Consider the following 22,765-nt stretch of genomic DNA (forward strand, 5'->3'; position numbering starts at 1 on the left):
TAAATAATTTCCAAGACTATAATAAGGGATAACTCAAGTCAAGATATGTGGCTGAGAATTTCCCCAATATATTACTATTACACTTTTTACCTTTTACTGAAAAAATAAATACGTAGTAATAATATTAGCTCATCATCATCAAGTCTGCATTTTACATGGTGACACAGCAACATCCAAAATTAGTGCATCTTTTAAATAACAATTGGAATGATTTTTGGCCTAAGCTAGTCAGATCTTCTCAATTTGCTAAAACTTCCCAAATCAAATCTGGATCATAAGAAGGCAAGCGAGCAAGAGAGCATCCTTCAAACTCCGACTCACCACCACCAACTGCTACCACCTTTGACTCGCCGGACCCTGAACACTGTGAACTCTCTCCCTTCCAAAACCCATCTTCAGACATACTTGTTGACGACATTAATTCATCCCCAACACAAGAAATCGAAGAAGAGTATTCTATTTTCATAATTTTTTCTCTTTCTCTTTCATCATCCTCACTCTCGCTCTTGTTCTTGTTCTTGTTCTTGTTCTTCTTCCTGTTGGCTTTCTCTCTCCTCAATTTCTGACAAATGGCCTGAATCTTGGCATCAACCGCACTTTTAAGCGCATTTAACCTCTGCCCATCTCCGATTAACCCTAATTGACTCGGATCCTGGACATTTGGGAAGTTCAATCGCGCATATTCACCTCGTAGCTTATATGCCGCCCGATCATAAGCATACGCCGCTGTTTCAGCTGTCTCGTAGGTCCCCAACCATATTCGCATTCTGTTTTGAGGTAGTCTGATCTCCGCCACCCATTTACCCCAATGCCTCTGCCTCACTCCTCTGTAAAGCTTCTTTTTGTACGGATTGATGGAATAATCTAAACACCGTGGGTACCCGATTGGGGTCGTTGTAGATAAATTCGACAGACTTTTTTTCCCGAAATTTTGCTCGGAGAATTTCTGGAGCAAATCTCTCTGTTTCAGGTAAACTGAGGACCCTAGTGGTCGATGAATCGAGTTCGAAGGTACAGATGATGAACAGTGAGTGAAGATTGAATCTAGGGTGTTGCTACCATTTCCACCGCTTAAAATTAGATTAGAAAGAGATGACCCGATATCATTATATTGACTGTTTTGTTGCATGATGTGCAATTGATGTTACAGAGGAATAATCAAGAACAGAGTGAAAAACAAAGGAAACAGGAGAACTACTGGCTTCGATTCTCGATGGATTTACTAGTTTTAGATGTGAATCTAACAAAAGGGTTTTTGGAATCGATTTTCCTGCCCGAATAAGAAGAAGAATATGCTAAGAACTGGGAGCTTTTGACTCTTGTGGGAAAATGGAACGGAGGAAAAAGTCCAAGTTTGAAATCTAAATCTCTGCTCATTTGGTTTCCTGTTGGTCTATTTATAGCTGCAAATGTTAAATATTATCGATGGTCCTTTTAGCGGAAATGACCATCTCGCCCTTGGTATACATGATTGCCATTCAAAACCCGAGAGGGTATTAGTGTCTATAAAATAAAACCCTTATGAAATAGAAATACTGGATTTTTCAGAACAAAAAGTCTATTTTTGTAAGATAATAGTAAAAAAAAAATTCTACATTTGTAGTTTTACAAGGCCAATAGATTTCGATGGTGTCTATACCGACTATACGTAACACAATAAACTCATTACATAAGCCCTATATAATCTATATATATTTTTTTTATCATTTCTCTCAAACATAACATATCATGCAAACATCTTATGAGTTTGACTCTTTGTAATCCTTGAGAAAAAAGCTACTGACTTTACGAAATATGATGATCTCAAGGTCAAAAAGCAAGGCGATCTTTTGGTTTACATTTGAGTCTGAAATGGGCACCTTTTTAGTTGTGCAAAAAAGTTAACCTTTTGTTCCTTGTTAAATGTTAACTACTAATATTAAAAGGTCAATCAATCCGAAGAGTGCCACGCGTGTTTGTGGTCTCCATTTTGCTTTTATCATAGGGTGGTATGGGTCTTGTTCAGGAGAAATTTGCTTCCACTCCTTTTTTCATCCATCTTTTTTTTTTTTTTTTTTAATATATATAAAGCTGACGATATTAAATGTAAAGAATTTGAAATTAGGGCTTAAATCAACGTACAAGTCTAAATGCTTGAGGTACAATTTAGCCCTGCATCATTCATAGATGATGATTCAGTCCTTTTGATGCAACGCGTACGTCGATTTAAACTTTTGATATGTGTTGTCGATTATCTTGTACGTCACATATGTTGGGTATATTTTTTAAGAAATTATATAAAAAATAAGCAGATAAATGATGGACATAATGATTTAGACAGAACACATGGTATTGGAGCTAAGTTTCAAAAGCTAAACCAAACCTTAAAGCATGGTATTGTTTAGCAAGTCATGTATTTTCAACACCCATGTTCATGTTCATGTTCGTGGTTGCTATTAACCAATCATACCTTCAACTTTCACAAAAATGTTGAAACATGAGATATTAAGAAGTTTGAAAATCAAACCTCTAAAGTCTTATTACTTTGATAGGTTTCCAAGAGGTATAAGAAGTTTGGCTTTTGTGACAAAACCTCGATGTGACAAAAAGATTAGACGATTCAATTCAAGTGCAATTGTTTTAAAATTGTGTTGTTCATGTGGTTGTAAATTGAACACGTTCTTATGAGTTGTTACTATATCTTTAAAAGGAATTTGTTTTTGTGCTTCTTTTAAATTTTAACCATTTATACAATGTTTTTTTCATGTGTTTACCAATGTTTTTTTTATGTACTAAAAGGTCTTGTAGCCTAACGGTATTAAGGGTATTGAAAATGTGTATTTTTTCCAAGTTTTAAGTATCTTCACAGACACAAGTTTTAGCATTAAGAGTATGCTTAGTTGGTGTATACATTTGCTGCTTTAAATAAAAAATGTTACTTTTTTGCAAGGACATTTTAAATAAATTAGATAAATAAGATTGAAGTATATAAGATACGAATAAATGAAATTAATAGAAGATGAAGATAAGCTACATTAAATTCAAAAAGTAGAGTGGGACATAGGGGATAGGGATGGGGTTTGGGTTGAGGTGGTCCATCTTCCATGTGAAATTCAAAAGTCAAACTATCCAACTTTTCCCTTTACACCTTTTTCCTTCCCATGCTTTCGTTTTCTTTTGCATGTGTATCTTTTATTTAATTTTATATATAATTTTAAGAGTAAATTATAGAAATGGATCTTATAGTTTAATTGGAGGTGTAGGTTTAGTCTATTTAAAAAAAAAAAAACTAATAGGTTATGTTTATGTGGTTTTCAATCTTGTATCAATGGTTTTTCAAGCTAGCTTCTTAAGAAGTCAAATAGTTTTTACATCTTGCACCAATGGTTCTTCATGATAACTCATTAAAAAAATCAAGCATTAAGTTTGAGGGGTAAATGACCAACATACCAATCATTTATTACTTTTATGTTATTTTCTATTTCATAAACCATAAGGACAAACTATATAATAAGAAACATGTAATTAATACGATGAAATAAAAAAGTAATCAATTAAATAATCAAGATAAAAATTAATTTAAAGGTCGATGGAGTCAAATAAAAGTAAATTAGTTAAAAGGCTCATAATTATCAATTTTTGAAAGATGGGATTTTGACCAATAGCTGACTTACTGAATAAAAGTAGGACTAGAATGTTATGATATGGATAGGATGGGGTTTATTTTGGAAACTTATGAAGCTGCTAATTATTTCTATGATGTTAAATGGTGATTAAAGTGGAAACTTTTGTAATAGATGGACCATTCTTATAAATTCTTAAGTTTGAGCCTTAGAAGTGGCTCTCTCTTTTTCCTCTGTCATTTCAAACATTCCCATCCATCTAGCGAGCTTATGAGTAATAATTTTCATGTCCAATGGAGATTTGAAGCTTGTTGGTTAAAGTATCAAAGATATCGCCATTATTCCTCATCATCTCATAACCTTATTTAGAACTCTTTATCTTCAAGTATAGTCTTTGTGTTAAAATCAAATATGGATTTCATATTCTTTTAACTAAATCAATGGAGTTTTGTAGTTCTAATCTCATATCTAGATCATCACTTCATATCATCAAATATTTGTACTGTTGTTTAATAGTAGTTTGATGGTGATTCTTGGGTGTTTCTAACCCTAGTTTTCATAAACTCAGATGTGATGATTCATTTATTATCTGCCGTTATAGTAGCTAAGAATGTAGAGGCCCCGATAAGAGAAAATAGTCTAGAAAAAGATAAGGCGTGAGAAAAGAGGAAGATGGAGGTATCCTCAAGATATGATAAGAAAGGAAGATTCGTGAAGTCCAACCTGGACGACCAAAAGTATGGAGGTAGTGGTGGAACCAAGTGGTGTGAGAAATGCAAGAATAAGCACTTCGAAAGATGCGATGGAGAAGTGATTTGCCATAAGTGTGGTAGGATCGGTCACTATTCCAAAGATTGTACATTCGACAACAGGAAGTGTTACGAATGTGGAAATGGTGGGTATATTTCGAAGAACTGCCCAAAGAAGAACGAAGCTGCAAGGCAAATGCGCCGCCTAAGCCAAAGGCGAGAGCATTCCAGATGATCCTTAATGAAGCTGGTGAAACCACAAGGGATTAGAAGTAAGGATCAATAAAGTAACTATATAGTATCATGTGGTATAGCCTAATATAAGAGGCATAGTGTAGGGTGAAATTGAATATATGTAATCGTTTCGAAAGTAATATAACACTTAGTTATGTTATCTGATGTGTTAAATGACTATGTGAAAATCTTGAATGATGACTTGGTGATCTGCGAGACAATACTTGGGATGAGTATGAGTAGGTGTGAAAGGTAGTAGAGGCCTATACTACCGCACATGACTCGCACTTGAATCAGGGAAAGTCACAAGATTACCAAGGCGCTAGCAGTGTTCTAAAAGGCGCGCCATGGCGTGAGGCGCGGCGTCGCCGTTACGAAAAGCTTCATAACGTTGCTGTTAGGTGTGGCGCGTGGCAAGGCGTGATATGGCGTGCCATGGCGCGTTATGGCGTGTTATGGCGCGTGTTTTTTCGTTTGAGACACGTTTTTTTGCTCTTTTTTATACCTTTTCTAATCGGACATACAAGTATTGTGTTTTTTTATTAACTTTCTGTTATTAGTTGTTGATATAACACTTCTAAAAACTAGGTATATTTGATATAAATTTATATTTATGCGGTAATATAATTATAAATTAATACAAAATCGCCGCCTTACATCATGCATTGAAAAATGCCATGGCTCGCCATAACTCGTTAAGCTTGAGGCTTGGCCTTGCCGCCACACCACGCCTCACGCCTTTTAGAACCTTGGGCGCTAGTAATTGATTCTATTTTGTTCATGTCTGTTATCGTTTCGATAATAACTAAGATGATGATGATTATTATTCCGACCCTAGTGTTCATATCATATCGAGTCTGACTAAGATACGTATTCTACGTGGTTTAAAGAACCAAGTTCGATGTAGTATCTGACTTAAGCCAGGAGTTCGAAATGAATGATAATCGAAACGATCAATATTAGTATCGCAATCACCGTGAAAGTAAAAAACTAGTAGCTAGAAATACTACATGCTAGAATGTGATTATATCACATTAGGAAATGAAGGACAATATCATCCATTTTGGAATTTAACTCTAAAAGACTTGAGTCTAAGCGTTGCATCATACGATGAGAGGTCATTAGAACATGAATCATCAGTCTCGGTCTATTATGGTAATCGAAGGAAAGAACTTAACTTAAGGCTGTTAAGAACAAGAAGGGGTTTCCAATAAGGATCGAGATTGTGACTTGAAGGTCACGATTGAAATTCCAACGTGAGAGAGAGAGCGGTTGTAAGATCGAGCACCGCCTACAGTCAAGAAGTCCAAGAGTTAGATACTCATTTGAATGAACATAGGAGTTACGGTTATTACCTAGGATGAAAAGATAATGTATGGAGTCATTATACAAGCCCTGTTATGTTGATGATTCCGGGACATAATCATCCTAAGGGGGAGATAACTGTAACGCCCGCAGATTCAGGCTAGTTAATTTAGAGAGAATAAGCGTCAAAAAATGACTTTTTGATAAAATATTAATTAGAATAAATAATCTTAACTAAGTTATAGTATATGTCACAAGGGTTCCGTACATATAAAGAACGCTGAAATCCGAGTTATAACGAAAAAGTTATAACCCATCGAAATTTTACGGCTAAACTGGCACGACACCGTGTAACGTAAAAAGTGAACTTTTGATAAATTACTTTTTAGCCTTAGAAATCTAAATGAAATTCGTAGTATACGTTAAACTGAGAGCATGCATAAAAAGAACGTCCAAATCTGACTTCGTATGAGGAAGTTATGATTTTTCTAAGATTTAACATAACAGTGCATAGCCCGAAATTCGAATTTTAGATCGACCGATTTTTAGCTGACAAAACCTAAATGAGAATCAGAGATCTTGTTAATAGGAACTCAACGATATAAAGACAGATGAAAACGGACGTCAGATGACAATGTTATGAATTTTAATGGACTTTACCTGTCTAAGCCTGTTAAAATATAGCTTTAAAAATAAAGTCAAAATTAGCCAACAGAGTCTAAACGAAAGTTGTAGATTACGTCTTACCTACGCGTGGATATAAAAACATCGAAAACGGAGCTCGTATTTGAAAGTTACGGAATTTAGAAGTCGGAAATAGGCTGATGCGAAGGAGGGTGACGTGGCTTAATCTCAGCTTTTGCTTCCTCCCCATGGCCTCACTTCGGATGACCAACAACTGCCCCCTCGTACACGAAGCATTGCCTCGTACGCTCTGCATACTGAGTACGCACAACGTATGTAAAACCGTAAAAATTAAAACAATTTTTCGTATTTTCAAACACATTTTCACAAATTCATTCATTCATAAAATGTCAAAGTATCATGTCTTTTGTTTCACAAATATCTCCCAAGATCAAGTAAATAAAATCCCATGTGTGTGTTTACGAATCAAGCCGGCGCCTTCCCGCGATCATCACTGGTACCTGAAACACATAACACATAACACTGTAAGCATAAGCTTAGTGAGTTCCTCAAAATACCACTCTAACACATAATAGCCACTCGAGGCTGTAACTCTGTTGACCCTCTGGTCAATGTGTCTCAGTGGGGCCCTCCAACCCCAACTCTCTGTGGGCCCTCTGGCCCTAACTCTAGGGACCCAAAAGTCCCAACTCTGTAACTCTAAATCATGCATATCACATATCACAATAATTCACAACACATAAATAGCATACAAATACACTGGCATATAACTCTATTGCACTCTGTTACATAACTCTGTTACCACACTAGGTAAAGTATAGTGAGAAGACTCACCTCGGGTATCTCGGTAAATCTCTGACTCGGTAAACGCTGGCCTAGCCTCCACCTAATCATATGAAATAAACACTCTATTTAATATAACTCTCAAAGGCTAGACTATGCTCTCTTATGACACTCTCAGAAGGGTAAAAGACCATTTTACCCCTCTCATAACTCAAAGGCCCCACAATAGACCATACCCTAAAAGTCAACCAAAAGTCAACTCTCCGGGTTACGCTGCGCGTACTAGATGTGTATGCTGAGCGTACCCGGCTGCACCTCAGAATCGGGGAGCACCACCCAGTACGCGGCGCGTACTAGGGATTACGCCCGGCGTACTCCCCTGCTTCAGCCCTTTAGCTCTTGAGGTCTTAAATAGTTAAGACCTACATCCATATTTTAGATCTGACCCCATCTAAGCCCCTTAATCCATAAAGTTGATGACTTTAAGCCTTTGCATGGCTGAAAAAGTCACCAACTCTCACAATGACCCCACCTTCAACTCTAGAAGGCTAAATACACTTGCATGACTTCAAACTAACATCCAAGATGGAAACTTTATGGCTCTAAATCACCAATAACACTGAAAGGGGACAGATCTCGGACCATGGAGCACTTTACACTCATAAAGTCTCCACCTTTGGGGTTTTTAGCCCTAAAAGGGCACATACTACAACAACCAAAAGAAGAGGAAAGTTTTGAACTTTATACCTCCAAGTGTAGCCCTTTTCTCTGTAGATATCAGATCCAAAGTGACACCTCAAGCTTTAGCTTCCAATAACTCCCTTCCTTCTTCTTCACCAAGTCACTAAAGCACCAAAAAGCTCAAATCAGCACTCTCACACACTAAGGACGATGGGGCTCTCTTTTAGGGTTCACTCACTGATATGGAGGCTGAGAAATGAGCCATAACACCCTTTAAATAGTGCACAAGATGGATTAGGGTTTTTGCACCTAGGTTGGGTACGCCTGGCGTAACTCTAGGTACGCCCAACGTACCTTGGCGACTCCGCGTCCAAATTAAGCGCATGAGTACGCGCAGCGTACCCCTCTGGTACGCCCAGCGTACTCACTTGCTACAATCCCACCACTCAAGGACTAAACATGCCCAAGCAATAAAGAACAAGGATGAAAGAAATGTACCTGAATCTCGGGGTGTTACAACGTATCCCGGGGAGTACGCCCAACATAGTCTGAAGCTGTGGGCTATAAATAGATGCGAGGTTTCTCCCATTTCTTCACACCACAACCTTTCTTTCTCTCTCAAACATCTCTCTAAACCCCTCCCAATCCCTAGTACTTCCCAAGTGCTAAGAGGCAAGTCCTGGAGCACCAAAAGGCTCCGAGAAGAAGAGCTTTCGGCTTGGAAGTTCTGCCCTCGCAGAGCCCGATTCCCAGCCAAACCTCCTAGTAAATGAGTTATGCTTACCCTACTTTAAGTATAGCTTATGTTTAAGTTTAATCTCGTTATTATGAACCTATAAATAATATATGTATTATAAAATATAATGTACAAAGTATTATTATAATATCTTTTAAGTACTCCCGGTACGGGGGATCTAGTTTGATGAGCCGTATAGGGTTGTTGGATTTCAGAACAACTATAATGCCAAAATGGTCCTGCCCTCCGGTGTTTCATGTCTGGCCCATGTCTGTACATTGTAGTTGAAAAGTATTGTTTAACACTTATAAAAACAATATCACTCATAAATAGTCGCTATAAATATTATATTAAAATCTAGCGGTAATGATACTAGGTTTCGTCAAAGGAGAATAGAATTGTTAGAAACGAAGTGCTGCATGAGTTTGGAATCATCACTTTAACAAGTGAGTGCATAGTTACTTTATTCTTATACATAGATATGAATTATTTAATATAAATTACATACTATGTGTGTATATTATATGTGTTCCTGATATTTATGCTAGATGAACGATTTATACATGTTTATGTGATTTAAACTGTATATGTACTTTTATGCTTATATATATATATATATATATATATATATATATATATATATATATATATTGGGTAGCGATGGGTGATGAGAGAAAGGTGATGATAGCTAAGTGATGATAGATAGGTGATGATAACTAGGTTATGTGAGATGTGAGGAGATTCCATAACCTTGACCCGCGATGTTGCGATGTGGCAATGTAGTCATCTACCAGAGTATAAACGGTGACCACATACTATTCTAGATAGTCATGTGGAAACACTAGCATGCTCAAAACCTGTAGGTGATGAATTACGAGTTCAGGTGATGTAACTACGTATTTATGCGATGGTACTCTAACCCTTACTTTGAATTACGAGTTCATGTGATGTTGTAACTACCTATTCATGTGATGATACCCTAACCCTTACTGGACATGTAATGGGGGAGTAATCCCCAAAACAGTACTGTTTATGCGATGTAGGCGATGATCCTTAGAAAAAGTGCTTAGGAACAAACATATAAGGAAATGCGATGTAAGGCGATGAGAGGTAAATACGATGTAGGAGATGACCCTTAGGATAAATCTTTATGGAAGATTAAATGAAGAAAATGAGGATGGGTAATTGGGTTAATCATTTGACATGAATTATGTGAAGAAACAAATTAACTATATTATTGTGGGGTGAAAACCCTATGTACTCACCATGTTTCCCAACCTGAACCACTCAGTTTATTTGTATCACATGTGTCTATATGAAGCTACATTACACTGAGAGATTAAAGGATATGTAAATCACTAGTGTAAATAAATGTAAGGTCTGTTTATGCTTATGTTTCTGTATTGACGATGACATCCCAAAGTTTTAATATAAACAAAATACATTTCTTTAGAAATGCTTTGATAATATATTTATCATGTTTTATGGGAACAAATTCCGCAATATTATTCTTTAAAATGAATACTCTTATTTTTAAATAAGCAAAAATAAAATTTTCAAAATGACCATGAATTTTGGGGATGTCACAGTAAACCATGAGCTCCTAATCATAGCGTTTAGTATGGGAATGACAAAGAGTGACATCGCTTGGATATGGTTCCTAAGGAGGCTAAAGAATGTCTTATGGAAGTTGAATTCCTATGCTATATGTTTAAATCCATACATTATGTTGTCTTCCATGATTCATATCATGGGTATTGGTGTAGGAATGTAGCTAAGATTTGATGGGATTCGAACGAACGAGATATAGTAGTTGAACAATTATTATGGCAGTGTTAGCAGCATTTCGCAACGCCTAACAAACAAATAAAATTAATAAAAAATACCGCTCTAATGCACTAATGAGTAGTACAGGAAAGCAGGGTCGAATCCACAAGGACATGTCCTAAGGACTATGCCTCTCTTACGTAAGGCACTCACTAAATTAGCAGAACTTAAAATGGGGGAATTTGTTGACTATTAAAACTAACTTGGACATAAATTTATAAAAGAAAAACACAACTTAAACACTAGAATAAAGTTCAGAAGGTAAAAACAATTTTAGTTTCACGGCGACTCTCCTAATCATGCAAATAACCTTCAACACAATACTTGAACTATGTACTGTTTAAACTGGTACTGAAAATCATTAATAAGCTCTAACAATTTCCTTTTACTAAAATGTTCAACCAAAACAAGATTTTTGAATTAAACCTTACTTTTTACTGAATTAACTAAATAAGCTCTTATTTAATTTAGGAAAGTAGTATTAGACACAGTGTAAAATTCACAGTTAAGTCCAATACTTGTCACAAGCTCGGAATCGTAAAGACTTGTTTGATTAATTTATATTAGAGTTAACCCTAACACAAAATTAATCTAATATTTGTTACTTTTACTGATTAATAAAGAAAATTACGAATATATGCGAATCAGATAACTGGAATGATTTATTAACAATTAAAGTGGCCAACAAAACTGAAACAAAATCAAACGTTCAATTAATCATAAAACCGATCAAACTAAACAATAAAGATAGTCAAAATTCGTGTCTAATGATTACTTGCACAAAAAGTCGAGTCATTTGCAAAACTGAAATCTATGGTTTTTAGCCTGACATGGCTAAAAACGAATTAAAAGAAGTAAAAACGAATTACAAGAAGTAAAAACGAAACCTAATTGACGAATCTTACTAAATGATAATAAAAATCGAATCGTGTTCTCAGATCTGTGTTTAACATTTGAAAACCTCTGAAAATTGCCTCTCAGTCGTTTGGAATCACCAATGATCGAAAGTTAAGGTTGTAGGAATGTTAAGGAGGCGTATTTATACGTCTCGAAAAGTTCGAGTTATGAATTCAATCGAATTTATTTTGGCATGATCGATTATTTTTGCTCGGATCAAATTTTTTCTCGAATTTTATATTTTTCGATTTTTCTGAAATTTTGAGCTCGAAGAGTTAATTCGATCAAATTTTTTGGAAAATTCAATCAGATTTTTCATCTTTCCTTTTTCTCCGACTAAAAACGAACTGATAAATCCTCGACACATTTATTCGATGAATTTCTGAATAATTCGATCGAATTTCTTGAATTTTGTCCGAAACATTGATTTTTCCTCGATTAAAGCAGATTCCAAGCATTCCTCAACATCGTCCACTAGTTCCAAGCTCCAATTTAGCTCCAAATCTCCATCAATTGCATCCTCTATGTGTCATATTTTCCATCATTGCTAATGTGCCCTGAAAATCATAACAAAAGTGAGTAGTATGAACATTCTGCAAACATAACGACGAACACACAATTTATAACAAAACAAGGGAAATAGTTAGCATTTTAAAAGAAGATAGTGACAAAAACGTGCTAATAGATGCATATAAAATGCATCTAACAAACCTCCTCGAGCTTAGACCTTACTAGTCCTTGAGTAAGGAAATGATAGGCATCGGAAATGGATGTGAGGGAAATGGGTAGTGAGGAAATAACCTAGACGAAACTAACAACTTAAAAAGAAAAACCTAACTAGCAAGAGTGAGGAAATAACCTAGGCGAAACTAACAACTTAAAAAGAAATACCTAACTAGCAAGATCAACAGAAAAATAAATAAAGAATAAAATATGTATGAAAAAACAAAACAAAATGAAAAATAAACAACGACACTGAAAAGAAAATAAACAACTAAATTTTTTTTCTCTGTTTTTTGTTTTTTTATACAATCAGACTCTACACCGAGGGAGCTCCAATGTAATCACTACCTAGACGACCATCCTGCTACCTTTCATGTATCACAGACTCCCAAAGTTAGGAAGATCCAAAACGGTAACCCAATAGTCCAGCCATAGTTTTATTTAAACTTTATACCTTAATTAGCCTTGTGAGCGAAAATAACACAGTTTAGAATCTCATGTCCTCAAGACTAGATAGTCAAAAACCAGAATCGATGCATCCTTAAGAACCTGGCATGACCAAATCAGCTTTCACGGAAGCAACATTGGGCCAACCCCCGTAGAAGCCCAAAGCTCTATGCTTTCACTTGGTAGAGAACGACAAATATCATATCACACCATTCTTGCACCAGATTTCTCTTCATTGTGGCTCTTGATTTGATTGAACTTGAATTTGTATCTTGTCTTCAATTTGAGTTCTTTAATCAAATTTTGAATTTCTTGAGATTTCTTCAATTAAGTGCTTGAAATTTAACTTGCTTGCTTGTAAAAATTGAATTTGGGTATGTTTCTTTTTAGCCCATTTGTAATTAATTATTGCATTTTGGTCTTTGGAGTTAGTACGCGGGGCGTACCACATGGTACACTTAGCGTACTAAGTGGAGTTGATCATGGGACCGAGGCCTAGTACGCTGGGCGTATGAGGATTACACGGGTAGTACGAGGGGTTGATGAAAACCCTCTTTTGGGTTTTTGCACCCTATATAAGGTCATTAAATCCCTAGGGTTGGCCTCCTTACTAGCCTCCATTTCCCTAAAACCCTAATCTCGAACCCTAATAGCCTCTTTGAGTGTTCTTGAGCCTTGGTTTTGATTTTGGTGATTTATGCTCCTTGAAGTGAAAGAAGAAGAAGTTGGTGGACTCATTCTTTGTAAGGAAGCTTAGAGATCCAAATTTAGCTCCATCTCTTGGTGACTTTTGAGGTATAAAGTCCCAAACTTGATCCTTGTATGATTAGATCTCTTAATGTTATGGTTTTTATGCTTTTGGTCCCTTTTAGGTTAGTTTGATGAGTTAAGTCGTTTGTGGGGCTTATCCTTTTAGATCTGGGCGTATTATGAGTTTCTTAAGCTTAAAGGTGCAAAGTTTATGGTGTTTATGGTTACATGCTTGCAATAAGTCATCTATTAAGTCTTTTTAAGCTTTAAGAGCTTCATTAATTCAGGCATGCCTGTAAATTTAGCAACTTTACGTGATAAATCACCCTAAGGAAGTCAAATCTAAGTTTTGGAGTGATGTATTAATCAGTTAGGTGCTACAAATGAAAGTTGGTTGAATGAGGGAGTACGTTTGGTGTATAAGCAGGTACGCTTAGCATACAAGCAGGTACGCTTAGCGTACAAGCCCCAAGGTGAGTACGTTGCGCGTACGAGCATGTATTGGAATCTAGGTAAGGGGTAAAATGGTTTTTTGACCCTAATTTTGAACTGATGGTTATGTATTGGAATCTAAATATTTAATTGCATGTTATAGTGATTGATAGCTCGGGGATTTGTCGGATCAGCAACTAGAGATTTATCAATGTGATTCAATAGTTCGAGGTGAGTCTCCTCACTATGTGTAACAGGTCGAAGGCATCAATGCTGGCCCATGATCTGTTAGCTAGAATACTAGATGTTTGTGTGACTCTTGTATGTGTATGTGCTAGTATGCTTACTGGGCGGGGACCGATAGTTATTTTGTATGCAATTGGGTTTCAAGCGAACACGACGTGTTTATTGGTAAACACAACGTGTTGGCTTGGATTTTTCCTTGAATTTGTAGTTGATGGAGAGACACGGCGTGTTGAAGGACGAAACGGCGTGATGAAGGATGAAACGGCGTGTTGGGTCAACACAGATCGTTGATCTTGACTTTTGACTTTTGTCTTTGACCACGATTGACCTATAGGGGGTGGTGAGGCATTCTGAGTTGTATCTAAGGAATTGTTTATGTTTAGGGGTTGGGTAGAGCTGATATTTGGAGCTAAGACCCATTTTGCTATCATTCAGCATTCGAGGTGAGTTTCCTCACCAAGTTTAGTGGGTCTAAGGCACCAAGGCCGAACTTTGATGATTATGTTGATATACTTATTGTCTATGTGATACTTGTATGTGTTTGTATATGTACGCTTATTGGGCAGGGCCTGTATTATGAGTGTGGGCGGGGCCCGTATTGCGAGTTTGGGTGGGGCCCGTATCTCATTGGACGGGGCCCGTTATGCGAGTGTGGGTGGGGACACGTATCTCTTTGAGTGGGGACCGTTATGTGATATTTTTGGTATGCGTTATCTTAGGGAACTCACTAAGTTTTGTGTTTTTAGGTTTTAGTTTGTGTTTCAGGTACTTTCGGTTCCAAGGGTAAGAGCTCGGGTTAACTGCATCGCACACACCATTGGGATTACGCATTTGATATTTACTCTGATTTTTTATTACACTTGATACATTGGTTTTGTTGAGATGTATGGATGATATTCGAAAATACTATTTTTTCTGTTATAAAAACAAAATTTTTCGGACTGTATTTTTGGATGTTACAAGTTGGTATCAGAGCCTTGGTTTGAGGGATTCGGGCACACTCGTGGGGGTGTCCGAACTCAAACCGAGGATTTGGTAGGTTTTCAAAAGAACAACATATTTAAGAAAAGGTTTTCTAAAATAAGGAAGGGTGTGGTGCATGCAATCAGCCGAGCTCAAGTAAGTTATCCCAAAATACCCATAATATGTTTATGATATGTTTGAACTATGAATTGTGATCGCATGCTAGTTCAGGGTTAAGGATCTAGGAGAGATTCCTTTATATGCCTGTTGTATGAGCTTATAGCTTTGCATGCTAGTACTGATCAGTCAGTAATAGGACGTCATGATTAGGGTATGCTTGGTTCTGATTACTTTGATGCTCAAATGCTGCTTGCTTTGTGCTTTTAGGAGTTTTAGTTGGCCTCGGCTAACTAGGAAGCAAAAGTTACATATTGTGAGAACTAAATAATTTTTGAGATTTAGGTTTTAACTCTATTGCGCAACTCTTGTTTAAGTCCAATCGTTGTAGTGTGAGACCTCTCATTCGAGAATTATCTAGTTTTTGTAATGTGTAATTGTATTCGTGAGCTAGTTAGAGGAAGTTAGCGAGAGTTCCTTCTACAACTGATGGCGGAGAATGGTGTGGGGTGTGCCCTAGGAACACCTAGGATGAGATTTAGTGATGGGAGCCTTAATTGTGAGGGAATTGTTGGATATAAAGTAACTTGGCTGAGTTAAGTCACTTCTTGAGGAAAGTATGGATAAATGTGGAAGGTAGTATGGGCCCATACTACTGGAAGCAGGGGATCGGTACTCGATTCAAGGAGGGTTGCAACGAAGCTAGGGAGCTTGTGGAGTTGTGATTTCCGCGATGTATATATTTGATGCATATACTGATGGTTTATATGATCTATTTTCAGTATGGTGGTATTGCGAGGCAGGCCAGTGGGCAGTTTCGGTGTTGGGGAGGGTTCAGGCTTAGATCTAAGAGCCATGTAGCTTGATGACTAGACGAGGGAGTTCATCTCATCTGAGATTACACATAGTATCGTTGAGCAGACTCCTGTAATCTTTGGATCGGTCAAGGAGGGCATTCTGGAGCTTCTTGATGAGCGGTTAAGCGCCTTTCGCGTTGAGATTGTGGCTTTGGTTGGGACGCGCTCCCTGACTTTCAGGGATTTTCAAGTATGTCGAGCAGCAGGTGGTTGGCAGATGTTGCTAACGCCTTTCATACAAGCCATTGTCCCGAGGGGGACAAGGTTAGAATAGCTTCCTGCCTCTTGAAGGACAGGGCATGTGATTGGTGGGAGTAGGTAGGGCGTGCTATCGGAGATGATGCTACTATTCATTCGATGACATGGAGTGATTTATCAACCAGGTTTCGTGCCTAGTTTACACCAGTGATTGAGGTGAAGCAGTTGGTGTGAGAGTTCCAGGATCTCTGCCAGACTACTGAGATGGTGACTGATATCATCACTATGTTCAAGGAGAGGTCACTTTTGGTTTCGTAGTATGTGGTGAACAAGGAGAAGAAGAAGGCCCGACACCATGAGATGCTGAGGAGTGACATTCGGCAGTTTGTTAGCCGATCCAACTGGAAGACATGATAGCGAAGGCTAGGGAGAGGGAGATTGATTTGGATATGGAGAAGAAGAGGAAGCCAAATTATGTGTCCAGTGTTGAGGGTTTGGTCAAGAGGCACTAGGTAGTGGGTGTGATGGGGAAAGGCCAGTAGGGCCGAGGCCGCTGTGGCAAGTGCGGCAGGTCGCACGAGGGGACGTGCAGGGTGTTGGATTAATGTCTAAGTCCATAACTATAATTGGTAAGACTTGACCCGACCCGGCATGGTCCATTTGGGTTGCATGGCATCATGCATTTGGATAGACTATAATGAGAGAAATAACACTTAAGGTTGGTTAATATATTATAAGTTCTAATATATTAATAAGATTATTTAATTTGTATTGATCAATAATTAATCTAGGATTAATTAAGTGATCAAAAGAAGACTAATTAAATATATGGGTTGATTGTGTAAATCATCCATACTTATATAGTGGGCTAATGCTCCATGGATTATCTAGTTGGGCTAAAACCCATATGATGCTTCATGGATGCTCCATGGTGTTTTTGTACCCATGGATCATGGAAATGAAAGGCCATGTCAATTAGGGTTTACATGGTGTAACCCTAACTATATATGTATCTTATTCTTGACCAAAAATGGCACTAGTATCATGCTAGAGAAGGGCTAGCCGATATTCAAGAAGTGTAGAATTCTCTCAAGTTACTCAAAGTGTATTTGGTGTTGTGTGAACCATTTGAGGTGTCACACTTGAGGCACTTGGCACTTAAGCTTCATGAAGACATTATATATCAAAGAGGTATGTATTCTATCTTGTTATACTCGTTGTTTTGTATGCTAGATTAGGATAATACCTTGGATGTTCATATTTGTATGTATAATAGAGAAAACATAGATCCGAGGTATTTAGGGTTGCATGTACACTTAGGAGTGTTAGAATGCTCAAAACCCAACAGTGGTATTAGAGACTAGGCTTGTTTTCTTGTTATACTTGCAAAAGTAGCTGAAAAATCGAGTTTTGATGCTGTCTGCCCAGCAGACTCGCCGAGTCCATGAATGGTTCGTGCACTCGACGAGTTGGACCCCCAGATAACATAAATTCGACTTTTTTTGGCTGGAATTGGACTAGGAACATTACCCTAAGATGTTTTTGGACTTATAAACTTGTTTTTGATGTGGTAATGTTCATGCTAATCCAATTTCAAAGATAATTGTCAATAGATTCATGTTTTGTATTAGTTTAAGGTTTAGACTAATTACATGAAAAAGTTTGATTTGAATTATCTTGTTCTTATGAGTTGCTTAGATTAATAGAAAAGTTGAGTGAAATAGTTGTTTTCAATCCAAATTAATCTAAGAGTTGATTCTAAAATGTGTTTTTGTAACTTGTCCTCAAGTTATATGAAAAGTCACATTTAAGTTTCATAAAACTCATAAAAGTTGGCAAAGGTTACAAAATGAAGAGTCTAGTTCTAATTAAATGGTTTTATGACATTCCTAACTTGTCCTCAAGTTATGGAGGATCAAGAGTCTCTTCATTAAATAATAATTAAAAAAATGTAACCTTAATTAATTCCATAAGTTATAAAATAAAGAAAAGTTAATTCTTTTGTTAGTTTAAAGTCTTCCATAACTTGTCCTCAAGTTATGGAACTTGAAGAGTTTTTGGATTAAAACTACTTTAAACACATAAGACATGGAATTAATTAGTTTTGAATAGTTTCAAAACTTGCCCTCAAGTTTTGGAATTTGAAAAGTTTTCACTTATGAATACTTTAATTCCAAGTTAGCCCTTAGAATTTTAAAAGTTAAAATTCAACCCTTATACTTTATAATATTATAAGTTAATATATATATATATATATATATATATATATATATATGTATATATGTATGTATGTATAAGAGTAAAGTCAGTCTTTCCGTTAGTATGCCTCATTCACGAAGTCGATCTATAAGGGGGGTATAAGGTTACTGCCTATAAAATGGCAGTTTAATGGGTGTCCACTCTCACCCACCGCTTCCTTGACCGGTGGAGGGTCGTTAGCCGAACGGGTTTGACAGGACTATAAATCTCCCTTCATTAAAAGTATTAATGATAAATACTAAGTAACTAAACTCTTAATAATACACAATCTTAGTTACTTAGGAAAATGTGAATAAGGTGCTAATCCATGAAATTACACTTGCACTTTTTTTAAGTCGGTTAGTGGAGCGTGTGTGGTTAACCGGCACACTAACTCGTATTTAACAAGGTAGGCAAAGGGAAACTTAATGTTTATCATAGTATCGATGGAGCGTGTGTGGTTAACCGGCACATCGATTGAGGGGTAAAAACTTAAGGGTACCAAGTAATCTGCATGGTTACTTCACACCTTGTTTTGTGATCCTCGGCATCCCAGTCACAAAACCTGAAGGGCACACTCGAGATTGAAACATGCCATTAAACAGTTCAATGAATCTCTAAGATCTAGGAGTTTCAAAACCAATTAAAACTTAATAATACATTTCGTTTATCTTGGTGGAAATTGGTGAATCGTCATTCACCTACCTTCAAATATTTTATAGCTTGGATTACGGCATCCCTCTTCTAAGTTATAAAATAGTTTGTAGGGTCCTAGCCTTAATATTTCATATTGGGTGTCATATTAAGGACTTTAAATCAACTATCTTGAATATCTCCCAAAAGATGTCTGGTTTAGATATTTGTGATCTTCCCAAATCTCTTGAAACAAGCTTTCCTAAATGAAGATGATGTCCCATGGAAATCATACTTCTTTCACCTCCTCCAATTATTCTCCCTAACCCACAAGTTCTTGAAAATTTTAAGGTCAGTCAAGCCCTATTGGCAAGGCAAGGTCTAGGTGTGGTCACATCTTGGAGATGTAGTCACATATTGACAAGCCGGGAGAGTTGGGTGTCAAAGTCTTGAGAAAGTTGGTGGCTCAACTACTTTCTAAGTCTCATAGTGAGTTCCTTTGGGACTCCTATGAAACAGACTAAGACAAGACCCTCAATGATCTTATCTATCTGCTAAGATCAACTTCCTAAAAACTCTATGGACATTGACAATGATGACATTGGATATCCAATAAAGCTCTCTCTTCCCAATGGAAAGGGATCGGCCATAGTCAACTCGGTTGACCAAATGGTAAAGAGAAAGGCTAAGTATGTGATAGTCCCATGCTCCATTACCAAAGCGTCCATATGTTAAATTGCCAAAGGAAGGGGCATTGGTTGCGAAGCTGCCAATTGTACCTAAGGATGTTAAAGTCAATAAGTTTGACTCTACTTCAGGTAAAGTCCACTATCTAACTCTGCTAAGTTTCTATTCCGAGATTCTTGATACATGATGTGACTGGGTCACATGTTGATGTTTTAAGAATCAAAGAAAAGTAAAGGAACTTAAAGAAAGAATATGCTGAATCTGATCGCGTAGATGGATTTCTATCGCATAGTTTGAAGATCAGATTCTTGAGCTACTTATTAGGAGATATGAGCTATTGCTTAGGAATAGATAACAACAAGTTTTCATATGGATTGTAAGGATAGTCTTTCCGCTAAGTTTTAAAATAAAAGGAAAAATGATGATTTTATTTATTTTAAAATATCCTTACAATGGCATTTGAGGAAAAGTTGTTGCTTATATGATTCCATTAATAGCAAGAGTGGGAATATGAAATTGATTCTTTCATTTGTGGTAATGTCTAAATTTACTAAATAAGGAAAGATTCTCATCACCCAAGTTTCAATTGGACCAGAACTTGGATTCATTCAAGTTGTATAGCATGATGAATGAGAACTTTCAAGTATTGGAAAATTAAGACTAATTACTTGTTCACATGGATGTGTGAGTCAAGTGAAGGACTAAGGGATCGAGTACACATTCTTGTGTACTGATTAAGTCCACCACAAAAGATCGATAAAACTATTCGTCATGATTTACTTAAGTTCAGTAAATATGGTTATACTTACAAGCTTAAGTGTAATTCTGAGACATTGGAAAAGGTTCCAATGTGTGACAGAGCGAATAAGAAGAATCAAATTAGGCAGAAGGATAAAAGTTTCTCAAATCTGAAAAGATGGGAGAGTACTTTAGTATCAGTTTTTGTGATCATCTTAATGATTAAGAAACCATATCAAAATTAGTTCTCTAAGGAAATCTTAGTGCATTCTTATGAATAAGAAGAGGAACTTGAATTGTTGAAATGGTTAAATCAAGAAGATGAGTCATACTTCATTCCAACACAAGTCTTAGAGTCATACTCCAAGATTGTAATTTGAGTGACATGTCTTAAAGAAGGTTTAAAACACTTGTCAAATGTAAGAGTAAAAGTTTTCTACTCTTGTACATTTGAAATTGGTAAGTTGTGATGTTTTGGATAAAACAATGACCAACTTAGGCCAATTGTGTGAAGTGTTTGTCTTGATTAGAATCCACACTATCTCTTGAATATCTGACAAGAAAGTCATATATGTCAAGAGGACAATGGGAGTCTTAAAGGTCTTGAAAGTCTCAAGAACTAATCAAGAATAAAACCCGAAGTTCTTCACTAGCACACGACTTGAGGTTTATAACCTATCATGTTGACATATTCTGTGCCCATTCCAGTTAAAGTTGGCTTTGCATACGAGTTCTTAGATTTCTCAATTTGTTGCACAACAACTTGGAAGCAATGGCAGGCCCTTGAGCTGCCAGGTGGCAGGAAATTAAGATTGTGTTCAGTCCATATGAGTTTTGATTTGTCATTATCCTAGTCTTGTGACTATGGTTTTGACAATTCACATGGATAAGAACACATACACCATTAAATCTAAGTGTCATAAGGTTTCTCTCCGATTCAAGAAAATGATGGTGAGGAAACACTTTCACTAAGTAGATTTTAGCTAGATAGCAATTGTGATATTTGCATTCTCAAAGTCGTTAGTGGAGCGTGTGTGGTTTACCGGCACACTAACATGGACTTGTGAGAAGTGGAAAAGGTCTAAGCAATCGAGACTATGATTACAACATCCCTTTTCATAGTTCTTATATTGTTTAGACACACCTATGAGCTATCTAAGGGAAGGTGTATGATTTTGATAAAGTTTTATCAAAACAATCTAGTATCAGAAATCTGAACTTTGGTAAGAAAGTCAATAAAGTATTGATTTCTAGAAGTCCAACTACTTTCTGAGTACATGTCAAAGCTAGTGGGAGCATAAGTGTTATGCTAATAATCATCATGTTAGTGGGAGCATGATAATTATGATAAGTATTGCAAGTTAGCGATGTTAATTATAGAAAACAAAAAGTTTCAATTGGGAAAGAGTTGTTTTGCTATAATTAAGGGAGAGGAAATTATACTTCATCTCAAATCTAAAAGCTTAGATTGAGGTTTTAGTCGTATTTAGTAAAGGATATATATATGAATTTCATGTTGGAATGGCTCAACGTAAGGAAATTTTGTATATGGGTCCATTATTTGCGTTCTAAAATTCAATTATGATTACGACATCTCTTTTCATAATCTGACTTATGAGAACTTGGCAAATAGAAATGGAAATGTTATAGCAAAAGACTGGTTTGGTCTTTATGTGAGACATCATGAATCGTGTCCCATATGCTTCGGATATAGGATCGATTACATGTGCTATATTCATCCTTTCTAAAATTTTCCAAATGCCTGGAGTATTAAGAAGGGAAAAGGTCTAGAATTGGATATGACTAAAATGATTAATCAATTGTCGAGGACAATCTAAGGTTTACCAAAGATTGGTTGCTCAAGGACAGTTGGAAGTATAGTGATAATTCTCGAAGGACCATATGGACATAATCTGTAAGGAGGCAACTCTTCTTCAGAAGTGATAGTCAAAATGGAATCTAGAAATGTTTCAAAGTTAGAAATTATTCAATCTGTGTAAGATTAGGGAACTTAATGCAAGAAGGATGTTTCCAAGGAGCTGATCTCCTTTGGAATGCTCTGTAATGGTTGTTGTCAAGTCTTTCTGACTTTGTGCATAATCATTACAAGAAGATCAATGCATGTAAGCTTAGAATCTAATAGATTTCAGTAAATTGCATGAATTTGGAATTCTTGCATTTGCAATAAGGATTTGGGACTATGAAAAGAGGGTCAGTGGAGTTATGTTCAATTGATCTATTTCACAAAGTAAAGATCACAGATAAACATAGTATGCA

The 22,765-nt window shown here is 36.6% G+C and overlaps 1 protein-coding gene across 1 annotated transcript; it reads right to left on the minus strand.

The window, feature by feature from the left end:
- On the minus strand, window positions 1-1,379 carry LOC145091540 (Integrase-type DNA-binding superfamily protein). The gene has a single exon (XM_079029280.1). It carries the CDS (start codon window positions 1,127-1,129, stop codon window positions 239-241), a length of 891 nt encoding a protein of 296 aa, XP_078885406.1. The 5' UTR covers window positions 1,130-1,379; the 3' UTR covers window positions 1-238.
- Between the last annotated feature and the right edge of the window lie 21,386 nt (window positions 1,380-22,765).

The sequence above is a fragment of the Lactuca serriola genome, chromosome 3 (assembly GCF_051521515.1).
Source record: "Lactuca serriola cultivar US96UC23 chromosome 3, Lser_US96UC23_V15, whole genome shotgun sequence".
In the NCBI taxonomy this organism is placed as follows: domain Eukaryota; kingdom Viridiplantae; phylum Streptophyta; class Magnoliopsida; order Asterales; family Asteraceae; genus Lactuca; species Lactuca serriola.

Excerpts from the sequence above, each read along its gene's own strand:
- LOC145091540 (XM_079029280.1), bottom strand. The coding sequence starts at position 1,129 with ATGCAACAAAACAGTCAATATAATGATATCGGGTCATCTCTTTCTAAT.